We start from the raw sequence: 12479 nt of genomic DNA on the forward strand, positions 1-12479 counted from the left end.
AACAAACACTTGATTGGCTATCTTACTCTACTTACTATGCTACATTTGTGTGATATTATAACTTGTGTACTATTTTGTTTTTTTACATAGTGTCCTTACGAAAACAGTGCTGTGGATGTGTGTGTGTGTGTGCACGCCACTAGGGAGATCTGGTGTCTACACTGACAGTTAGTAAAATGCATGCCATGCATTTTATTATTAATAATAATAATAATAATCATAGTCTGAATATGGAAATTAGTGGGGGTGAAGTGCGCTTCAGAACTAAGCACTTACCAATAGATTCTGGAGATTTAAATACGGAGAGAAGAAAGACAGCATAAAAATATTATTATATTCCTTATAATCTGGTACAATTTTTTTCAGAGTTAAAGCTTTATACACTAAATCATCCATGTTACATGTGAATAATTAATTCTTTATTTACAATAACAGAATGCTAATCTACACAATTCTGCTGACAACAAGCAAAGAGAGGCAGTTAACAAGACGCTTTAACATCACAGGACAGGTCAAAAGCTGAGAATTCTGGGAAGACAGGCAGTCACACAACTTAGAATTCTATACCAATATTACTACCAACGTCCAAGTAAACAGCTTATTAGTAAATGTCCCTACGAGATTACCTAGGGACAGGCTGTACAATTTAAAGAAGTTTAGAATTATCTCTATTTTTAATCTAAATAGAACAAAGGAATAAACTTGAGATGGGGGTGGGAGGAAGGGCAACGGGGAGAGAGAGAGAAAGCAGCAAAAGCTGGAGTCTACATCCAGAGCAGACTTCTGTAGATCCAGTCACTGGAGGGTTCCAAAAATGTTCAGTGTGGGCGCACACTACTGTGGCTAAGGTGTACATATGCTCACTCACGAGAATATAATAATGATAACATTAATAAAAAATCCCCTCCTTTCATTGGTTCTTTGTTAAAACTTTAAAAAAATAATACATCTGGTTACTCATGATATAACATTTCTGTGTTTTATGTATTAGTGAAAAGAAAGATGTGACCAAACTTACTAAACTTTGGTATTCTTGATGAGTTCAAATGTAGGGACGACAGAGAAAACACACTTCAATAAAATTGAATCATTTTAGTGTTTCATATGAACATTTTGTTTTTTAATGGATATAACCATTGGAACTCCTTGCAAGTTCTGAATGAATTCCAATGTTGAAATAAATTTGTTTCAAAAGAAAACAGAGAAAGAAGAAAGAAAGAGAAAATGGATCCATCAAATACTGCTGAATAGCAGTAAATTAAAAAAAAATATCAAAAATACAGTCACAGCAGTGAGCAATGTGGATTAAACAGAAGCTGCAAAACACACAGAGAGAAGGAGAAAGCAGACTCTGAAACGGGCTATGACGTCACAAACATGGACAACACATTAAATAACAGAGAAAGAGAAGAGGGAGAAAAATCAATACCTAAAAAATAAAAATAAATTAAATTAAAAATAAAGAGAGAGAAAGCTAAAAGAAAAAAAAAATCTTTAGGAGTTAGTGGAAACAGTAACAAGACCCTACCTGATCGTAACTGCTTAATACGGCCATTGTTGTTGCTTGTGTCCACAGGTAAGAAATCTTTAAACCAAGTGATTTCCGGGTCCGGATTCCCACTGGCTGCACAAAGCATGGTGGCAGTGCGTGTACGCTCAACCACCTTCAACTGTGGGCCCATGTCAATGGTAGGAAAACCCCTGGGAATTTGATCCTCTGCAAAACAAAAGGTGATACTTCATTAGGTTAGTAAGTCAGATGCCCAAGGTTAAAGAGATATTGCCCATTAATCTCCCCCCTTACCATATTCAGCATTTGCTGAGAAGCTAACACACACCAGGCAACATGGCATTTATGAGATTAGGATACAGGCACAATGTTGATCCTGGCCAGAAGAGTACACAGTCTAAATTAAGAGGCGACTGCCTAGCAAAGAGCTCAGACACATTTGATAAAGACCATGTTAAAACGATGCATCTAAGCTTCTAGGAGCTCAGAGGGAGAAGTAATTGCAGAATGGCTGCCTGAGGAGGTCACTGAGCACCAAGAGGATGCTCTGAAATGGAATGAGTTGAGTTGGCCAGAAAGATGGGATTATCACAAGTGTAGGCATGAAGATAGGAAACTTCTCTTGAGGAAAAACCCAGCAGGGCCAGATGAGCAGGTACCTGAAAAGCAAGCAAATTATCTAGGCTAAACTATCTATATTCAAATCTGATAAATGTTTTTGTAACTTTTAAGTAAAACTATATATGTTTTTCACAAGCATGATGTTCAACTTAAAAGAATTCCTTTGTAGGGAGTTTCAGTTCATCAGAAAAAAGAAAAAAAGTTTGAGAGTTTCTGTTTCCAAAGAAGAAAAGAACAAAAGCAACACCTTAGTGTAAGAAAATACTTTTCTCCATTCGAAAGGTCTGCGCCATTTTTGGTCATTAAAAAGTTGCAGTTTCTAAATTTTGAATCTTCAACTCATCCAGAGTTCACTTATCCATATCCCACATCAAAATTGTCCCAGATCTTAGATCTTGAGAAAATAAAATCCTCTGAAATCCACAACCATGGCCCACATCCATAACCTACATTGCCAGCTCTTCCAGCCAGCATCAGAAAGATAAGATACATTCTATTCCAACACGGAAGGGAGCTTAGCTAGATGGGTGATAATTATCTAAATTACAACATGGCTGTTTGTTTAAAGACCACTTTGAAACATTTTGACTTCCGATTGAGCCTGGTGCTAATTTAATCAACACTCCTTCATGACTTCTGATGAATTTTCATGAGCCACCAATTCCAAAATGACTCAAAAGCACAAACACCAGTGAGCAGAACATTAGAAATCATGAGATGGGGCTTCTCCTTAGGTGCCTTCTACAATTTCTGGTATGACCCTGGGGTCTTGCCGAAGTCTAAGTGAGGTACAATTTCTAGGGAAAAGGCTCCATTTTGAGGCCCCCACCAAGTTCAGTCAAATCTATGTGTTCTCCACCATCACCCCACTATACCTTTGGGGTAAATTCAATCTCCTAAATCTGACTAGCAAAGTTCTTTTAAATTGGGCCCCCTTTTTCCCAGCCTCTCATGGATGATCTCCTACACAGGACATTTTTTTATGCCTATACTGAAGTTTTCACCATTTTCCAGACAAATGCTGTCTGCTGAAGGCCACACAGCCAAAATCCCCCTTTACAGATCCTTTTTTCTTTCTTTCTTTTTTGGTTAAATTTATTGTTTAAGGTATTATAAATAGTAGTACATATGTCTCCTTTTTCCCCCGCGTATCCTTTTGAAACTCTCCCAAATGTATTTAATCTTTTCTGCGTCAGAGCTTCCATAGAAGTCAGTACCTACGTCTGTCTTGTGCTTTTTATCTAGCATCAGTTTACCCCTCACACAGTGAGTTATTCTGGGTCTCCTTTGTATTGATCAAGTTAGTCTAGATTGCCAGATTTTAGAAGAAGCTCCAGTATTTTCAAGTCCATGTATGGATACATTGCACAATTAAAAGAGGATTTTTTACTGTACGTAATAGGGAAGTACTTCTGGTAGAGAGTTGGTCAGAGAAATGGTTAAGGAGTAGAGAGATTTTTGAAGGTGAATAGTGAACGAATGTCAAAACACTACCAAAGAATATAGCTCCCAAGAAAGAGAAGATGCCCTGAATACCCAATCTAGGTTATTGTAGGAGAAAACTGAGGGTCTAGTAGGAAAACGTGTAGACTCTGGAGATCTACCACAGACCAAGAGAAGTAGCTGAGGCAATCGAGTTGACCTATGAATTCCCTGGAGAATAATTTACTATCTCATCAGCTAGTTAGGGCTGGAGACTAAAAATATATAATTAGTTAACTTCAAAGAGCTACATTTTACTTAGGCTGAAAGACAGGGCTCTTTTAAGAAACAGTAATGTATTCTGTTTCTCTGAATGCTTACACATTGTCAGCCAAGCAGAGGTCTACAGTGAACAAGTTTCAGCAACAGTGGTTAGAGATGGAATTTTGAGATGATTTTTCAGGGTTCCAAGGGAATGTTAAAACTCACATGTCGCATAAACAACATTTTGCAAATTAGGCTACGCTGATTTTAATAACCTATTCCACTTATTTCATCAGGCTATTCTTCATGGCTTTAAAGGTTCTGTCAATGCATTTACATCTCTAGCATTGTTCTTTTGTTATTTGAAGAAAAAAGAAAGGAGAAAAAGATCAATAGCTGTTGCACCACATTCATTATACTATTAAGCATCTCACTCCACAGTTATTGACAAACTGATTCAAAGGATAAAAATAATTTACCTCAAGTGTTCCAAAGTCAACTCCACTACCTTAGTCACGTACGAGTTTCTAAGGAAAACGGTGACATTTTGTTGTTATTTTCCATATTTAAAACAACCAACTTATGTTAATCAGAAATCAGGCTGGGACTCCATCTCCCGGGGTCTCTTACCTCCCCTTGGCGGTTCACTAGCAGTTCCACAGACATGCATTTACATGGCTCTCCTAGTCCTTCCTTCTCTACCAGTTCATCTCTCTAAAGAACCAAGCCAATATTCATGCCCATCAGTGGCAAGTGTCAAAGACTTAAGTAAGTCGAGCCACTTACTAAAGACTCTTAGAAAAAAAAAATCTAGAATTAATAACCGTTTATAAGAAATGAAGTCCTCACCATGGGGAGAGCTGACAAAATTGACTTTTGCCCTATGGAAAGCAGGCTAATGCAATTGCATGCCCTTCCTTTCCCTTCTCGGCACATAAAGAACACTCCAGAGCCCCTTTCCATATACACAAGTGCACAACAAAGATAATCTTCCTTGCATAGTAATCAGGCAGAGAATGTAAAGAGGGCTGCTTTCTTATTTTTAATAAGGGTAATTAAATTCTAGCCACCCCCTTTTGCACAGAATCTCTTTGAATGCATTTTCTTCATTAAATTTTCATGAGAAACATCACCACACTTGTAACAGATTCAAATAGCTAGAGCAGTTACACGTTGACAGTTGTGGCTTGTTTCCAATTTGACTGTCAGGTATTTGGCAATAAAACTCAGTATTCAACATAAAACAAACTGTGGAAATAATGAAATTTCTAATTGGAATGCTTATCTCAGTGGGTGTAGCTTAGAAGATGTTAATTGTTTGTTTTTTTTTCACCCTCTACATTTATTAGTGATTTATGTAAAACTGCCTAGGCCATTGGATAACATCAATTTTGACAGCTTATCAAATGTCTGGTAACAGGAACTTGGGGGGAGAGGGGATCAATACCCTTTATACCTCAACCATATAAACTTTTACAGCAAAAAAGCAGCTATCAAAAATTAACACATTGTCAATATGTTAGTAGCTTTAAACTTGTACATGAGGTGAGTAGAAAAACATTTTGTCCTATTCATTAATGTGCTCATTAAGCTTTAAAGTGCCTTACTTATCACCGTTCCATATTAATATTCAATCATGCAGAATTAGCTATTAATTCATCAACAATTTAAATCAGACTTGACCTTCACAAAGCCATTTGGTCTGTCATTTTGAGAGGCCATTAAAGGGCATATTACTACACACTTGTGCTTAGTGAATCGTAGAAGTCATACATATTTTGTTTGGAATGGCAGCTATAATAGGCCTGGAAATATAGCTCATTCTTTGAATCTTGTTTGGTGTCTTAATGAAATATGCTGGTATGAAACTTACAATTCCATTAAGGAGAGAGAAAAATGAATGTCAGCGGTTTCCAGAGTTAACATCCCATTGCTGTAGAACTTCTGTTAATAATCCCTGATCTACCAAGGGCTTGAAAGGAAAGTATGGGGACATAGTCTGAAATTGTTTTATAGGGAGTCATGCTTTAGATATCTGAATGATCAAATAATAGCTTTTGCTCAATTTTCTCAGTAAACTAATTTCATTATTCATCCATAAACAATTTTAATGATGCCTTCACTTTCGCTCCAGTTCTGCCAACACTGAACCTCTCTCATTTGATAAGAAACCACAACTAAACTGCCAGCTAGGGCTACAGCCTCCTTCTAAGGTGGCCCCAAGCAGTTCATCTAGCCTAATCTTGCTGGGACACCAAATGAATTCAACCAGATTGGTCCCAAAGCCTACTGAGTTTATTACCTGCCCCTCATTTGAACAGTTATTCACACTTTAATTGTTTTGTGGCTATAAATTTGGCCTCTTCCATTTGATACAACTCAAAAGGGCAAAACTATCTTATAACCTCTTTCTAGTAGTAATAGACTTACACACTTTCAAAAATAGTTGTTAATGAGAGTTTTTATTTTTATAATCCTGCATTTTAATTTAATTAATTTAGCCAACAAGTTTCATCAATTGAGATATGTCATTTGGGGCAGTTGCTGCACTAGAAACACAAATCAGCTCCTGTCTTCCTAATTTTACAGGAAGGCTTCCCTTATGTGGTGGTTGTAAGTTCCCAAGTCAAAACTGCAACCACCTCGCAAAAACCTTATGTGAAAGCACAATGAAATTCAAAAGAACACAATAGAATATGGATCTATACTCTGCTATCTCATCTTTCCAAAACTGAAATGGAATTCTTGATGTTCAAACTAATAATAAAACCCAAGTGAATGACACAGTCATATATTGAGGCAAATGCTCTGGGTCTTCTTTCACTGACAAGAGCAAAGATTTCTCAGTGGCTGGATATCTTACAGCTTTAGGTATTCACTATATAATCTTACAGAAGCACAAACGTTTTTTTTCTTATTATTTTTTTAAGGATGGAGGGGCTAAAGGAACTTTTCATTAACATAATAATATGAAGAATATTTTATTAAATAAAAGTGATGGACCCTTTAAATATATTGGAAGGCATGAATTATTGCCTGTTAGAGAAATAGTAGTAATCTATACAACAGAAATTCAGTGTGTTTTTATACCTAATAAAAAATAAACATTATCCTGGAAAATTTAAATATGTAGGTCTACTAGTAAAAGTAATCAAACAATAAAATAGATTTATGTTTATGAAAGTTGCATTATATTAAAAAAAAGAGCCTTTAAACTATTGGTTCTAAAAATCTACTGGATAGTCAATAAATGTTGTCATTCATTCTATAGATATGTATTAAAGCTCTCCTTTGTGCCAGAAATGGAACACCATTGGATATGAAGTAATCTGAAGGATCTTTATATTGGGATTAATTGTATCTCAAGGATAATTAGATTCTTTGTGAATAAGAATAGCACCCAGCTCACAGGCAGGAGGAGTGAATGAGACAATGAATTAAGTGTGCCTACCACTGCCTGACATCTAGTAAAATACCATCTTACTCTAACCCAAGCTCCCACAATGGATTTAAATAGAATGGATGCATATGACTCTAAGGCTTGGTATGACAAAGCTGCAACAATAAACTGCAAATGGAAAATATTCTATGCATGTAATAAAAAAAATTGTCTAAATATGCAAGTGAATTGAGAGGGCAATATCGTATCAAGTAACCTCTTCAGAGCTCACAAAAGCCCTCACTTCTCTCTCTGACCAAGATTTCGGGCTTTTTGATTAATCTACAGCATAAATAATACACATCTATATTGTCATGTGACATGTTCTTAAAAGTGAACTTTAAAAATATCTCTAAGTTTTGGGAAAAGAAAAGCTTTGCTGTGAATGACTGAAAACACTGAGCCACTTGGCCTGCTGAGAGCTCCCTGAGACAGGCAAGGGTGACCTCCTTTTCTGTAGAAATCATGGCTGTCTGTAGACACAAGACAGAGACCCAGCAAAATTAAGTTACTCGTTATAGGTCACACATACAGCAAAAATAAAAATAAGCCTTTAACTCTAGATTACTTGTGTTTTTCGTTCATCATGTTTTCTCTATTCCAGTAACTGTCTGTGAATAAATAAAACTCATAATTGGAAGTCAACTCATAAGGAAAAGGCACAACAAAAATAATTTGAATACTTAATAATTTTTTTTTTAGATGTTAAGTTGGAAGAACTAGAGACTCAGGCTCCATGGATATAATAATCATTTTGAAACAGTTGTAAAAAGTCCACCATTTGGTACATATCGATTGGCCTCTCATTTGCTTAGCATTGGTTCTAGGTAGAGACAAAACTCTTCCAGGTATGCTCGCCAATCAAATGTGGATGAGAAATGTATGAAAAGGAAGAATGTGAAAAGGATGCTAAATATCAAATGATTTCCCTAGGAAGCTCAAAGTCAGCACTGTGGTTATATTTTTAACCTTCTGTAATTTCTATTTAGTTTCTAGGAAGGGCTAAAAATGGCAGCGCTTTTTTGAGCAGACACTAAAATCAGTACACAGACCAGAGAACTAGACTTCAGTAGACTAAGTATATTAACTCTATGACCTTAAGCCCCACAGGGGTAGGACCTGTAATGACTACCCCAAATGGCTTGTCTAAGAGATGGGACGGATCAGCATTTCAGAGGCTGGTTGGAGTATTTGCTACTTTGTTGAAGAGCAAATGAGTTTTTAAGCTAACTATCCTTCAGAATAAACCACACTATCAGGCTACAAACAAGAACCATTTCCTCCCAGAGTACAGTTGCTGAAGGGAGAGGGGTGACGGGGAGGGAGGTATGTATTATTCTTTTCTTAAGGAAAATAAAGCTTTTATTTTCACCATTCCAGATGGTGGCACGGTAAAATTGGTGCTGCTTTGACATCATGACTGTATTATTCAAAAATCAACGCTCCTTCAAGTGAATTAAAAAAGTGACTGAAAACAGAAAAATAAAAAGAAATAAAAGCTAAGTCAGTGATTTCCTGGCAAAATTGGGCTCCAGACCATTATCAAAATGATATTCATATGAGTAAAACTGGAAAAAATATATACTTAAATAAAGTGGTTTCTAATTATGAGCCAAAGGCTACTCAAAGTCAGAAAGAAATGATCCAAAGCAGGAGAAAAGTGGCAGTTAATAAATGCTATTTCAAATGGAATACTTAATAAATATAAGATCTGGCCCAAAAAAGTAATTAGGAACACGATGCAGTGACTTTTTAGGCCTGGATCCTCTTTGCAAGTTATCAGGTACAGATGGTATGCTTGTCTTAATATGGCTATAAATCAATCAGAGGAGCTTTTATCTCGGAATGCTATTAGGTATCTCTTAAGGGCAGTTACTGGGTTCAGGAGGCTCCAAAGACGTCTCATAGAATTATGCCATGCCAGAATAGAAAACTGGAGGCTGATAAGCTGATGGGAGCCTCATTAGCAGCCACTACATATTCAGCACACTAACCAGATGCCCACAGAGCATCCAGAGCAAAAGCTTCGGTTTCGGAAATGTCCTCCACATGCTGAGGAGGCACTCTTGGCACAGAACGAAGCACACTTGTTTAGAAGCTATGTGTGCAATTGCGCTACAAATCATGAAGTCATGTCTACATGGCAGGACACAAATCCAGTTAGATTTCATAACCGTTTGTATGGATGCTGTGGCTGCAATTTCACATGGCATTAACTCAGTTAAACCTCTTTGTTAACAGTGTTTAGCCTTGGCAAATGATCACACTCTTTGTGATCCAAAGTCAGATAAATTCCCGGGGGGCGGAATTATCCTCCCCTGTCTAGAAACACTGTTAATATTAGAATATTTAAGTAAATATTTAGGACCCAGGTTTATGCTTTTTTTTCCCCTTCTCAGAAACACAAATCTCATTAAGATAATAAAATTCAATAAGCATCCACTTCCACAAATCTAATTTCTTTCTATTAATTTATTTTTATAAAAGAGCACGTGTCATGATGCTTTGTGCATCATCCAACTTTCGCCTCATTTTGAAGATTAAGATAATTAATCACTTTACATTAATATTGAAATCACAATGTGAATTTTTAAAGGAAAAAATCAAAGCAAAAACGTACAACGAAGCTGAAGTTCAAAAATTGAATTCCTGTGTTTTCAGAAAGAGAGACAAAAAGTTAGAAATAGTAAACACAGAAAGAGAGCTGGGTTTGGCTCCTGCTTCCATCATTTTTGGCTTTGTAAAAGTTGGGAATTCTAATGAGCTCAAATCAAAGAAGGCCAAGAATAACATTCATCCTGGCTGCCTCACTGTGTTGTGTTGAATATAAATAAAAATAAAAATGTAAGCCAGCAAATGTTATATGAAACAGAAAACTGGACTGGACTGTATGGTGAATTGGAATCAGAGGCACTGGCATGAACTCCTGGTTTTAAAAATATACACATTGATATAGAAATGAATATAATTGTAAATGAGTATGCACACACACAGACACCCCCTCTTTATAAAAACTTACCAAAATATCTCCCCTGCTCTGTGACTCAAGAGTGGCACTAAAGGATATCAATGGCCATACCTAACATCCAGATCTGTTTTCTAAATATGATTCTCTAGTAAAAAGAAATAGAGATCCTTGGAGAAATGCCTGATTCCTTACAGCACAGGACAAGGAAAGGTCCCGGGTTCGATTCCAGTCAAGGGCATATGGCCGGGTTTAATCTCCAGTAGGGGGCGTGCAGGGGGCAGCTGTTCAATGATTCTCATCATTGATGTTTCTATCTTTCCCTCTCCATTCCTCTCTGGAATCAATAATATATAAATACAAAAGACTGAGAAAATGCCCCAGATTGAAAATGTCAAATGAAAACACCAAATATTATATAAATCGTTTCACTGTAAATAATGAAAACTACAAGAGCATCTTGTAGTTTTGCCTTTGACCATCTTATGATACAATAATGTATTATCTATGGAGGTAAGTTTCCTCTAAATACAGATAATTTTCTATGTATATGGCAAAAGTGTGCCTGAATTTAACACCAAAGATTACCTAATGGAACTTGTTTATATTTGTCAGTGTATGAGACTTTTTCTTAAAAGTATTTGGAGTCACAAGCAGTCAATTTATAAAACTACTCAAAGAAACCTATAATTTGTTTACTTTTGAACTTTTCTTTCTCTTTATATAAGCTTACTAAAAAAATGTCATATTTATTTTTTTATTTATTTTTTATTTTTTTATTATTATTTTTTATTATTAGTTAAGGTATTACAAATGTGTCCTCATCCCCCCCATTAACCCCCAACCTCCCCCCCACACACACTCATGCTACCATGGATGGTAGCAAAAATGTCATATTTAAATGGAAACATAGGGTAGAAATTTATTCAGTATGTTTTAATATATCAAAATATTAATGTGCTATTCAACAGGATGTCAGGCATCTAGAAAATAACCAGGTAGGAAAAATGCTACCAAAAATGACTGAAATCAGGACTCAAAGTTACATGAATGAATCTCTTATCCTTTGCTGCTAAAAGAGGTATCAGGCCCCTACACATAAGATTTTAAAAGCTTGACTTTATTTAATAGTATATTAAACTCAGCAAATTAGAAAAAAAATTCAGGCAAAGCCTGAGAGGATTACATAAAGAATTGTGGTCTTTTTCATAAAGCAACAGGAAGGTAAAGAAACTTTTTAAAGGTAGAGGTAAATGTGTGGGCTGGTAAGTGCTTATAGACAAGTGTATTAGGGGGGGTATGTTGCTTATCAAAGTTCCATTTTGAAAAACACCCTTTCAACTAGTGTGAAAAATACATTGGGGCAGGGAAAACTGGGGTAGGGGTGAGGGGATAAAGGGAGGCCAAAGGAGGTGACTGTGATAGCCAGTGACAAAATCAGGGTAAACTTCCACCAGGAAAGTGGTGGAGAAGAAGAGCAGAAGTAGAGAGAGTTGAGACTATTTTTTAGTTTCAGCTTTATTGAGATATAATTGACAAAATAGTAAGATATTTAAAGTGTATATCATGGCCATGACTTAAATATAAATGCATTGTGAGAGTTGTGAATAACTTGAAGGTCACATTGATAGGGTCTGCTAGTATTCTGAGGATAGGGAGTGAGGGAGGATTATCATCAGGGATGGTTTCCTAAAGACATGGGATAGATTTGTGTAATATATTTCCAGTCATGCCTTCCCCTGGAGAACAATGCCATGCATTTGAGGTACCTACGTAACAGATGGCATGAGCCCCTGCAGACCGGGCTCTGTCTATGCCTCATCAGTGTAGCTACCCCAGGGAGGAGCACAGGGACAAGTCCAAAGTAACTACATGCCAAATGCTTACTGACCCACCAGTACCCTCAGAAACCAGCGCAACGGCTGGAATATTAAGCTGGAATATTAAGCTCCCTTAGGAGCTCCGTCTCAGGGTGAGGGCAGGAAAGGACTGCCTCTGCCTGCAACAGTGTGAGCTCAGCACTCTGACCGTGGATGTGCCCGGGGCTCCCTGGGCGCCAGTCTAGAAAAAGATGAAGATGCCTATGGGTTTGTATCCATTTTCCCCAACAGCAGCAAATTCCTGCAATCCGAAGATAGCTGACATGCCAGAGTACGTTTTCCCTTAGCCACAGAAGAGCATCACGGTCCATGGCCTCCTTAATGAAAGGAGAATAATCTGAGCTGTATTCCTATGAAGATGTGCCATTAAGAACCTCT

The 12479-nt window shown here is 36.9% G+C and overlaps 1 protein-coding gene across 25 annotated transcripts in view; it reads right to left on the reverse strand.

Annotated features, from left to right (window-relative positions):
• Positions 1–12479, reverse strand: part of PTPRD (protein tyrosine phosphatase receptor type D) — a 1393726-nt gene that overhangs the window by 201650 nt on the left and 1179597 nt on the right. For 15 of the 25 annotated variants that reach the window (XM_036331134.1, XM_036331151.1, XM_036331138.1 and 12 more), the window contains 2 exons: positions 1529–1717; positions 277–285 (listed from right to left, as the gene is read on the reverse strand). In XM_036331134.1, the coding sequence (XP_036187027.1) occupies positions 277–285; positions 1529–1717 (198 nt within the window). The remainder of the gene's footprint in view (positions 1–276; positions 286–1528; positions 1718–12479) is intronic. The other 10 variants (XM_036331158.1, XM_036331156.1, XM_036331154.1 and 7 more) reach the window with 1 other exon arrangement.

Source organism: Myotis myotis, unplaced genomic scaffold (assembly GCF_014108235.1).
Source record: "Myotis myotis isolate mMyoMyo1 unplaced genomic scaffold, mMyoMyo1.p scaffold_m19_p_12, whole genome shotgun sequence".
NCBI classification, from domain to species: domain Eukaryota; kingdom Metazoa; phylum Chordata; class Mammalia; order Chiroptera; family Vespertilionidae; genus Myotis; species Myotis myotis.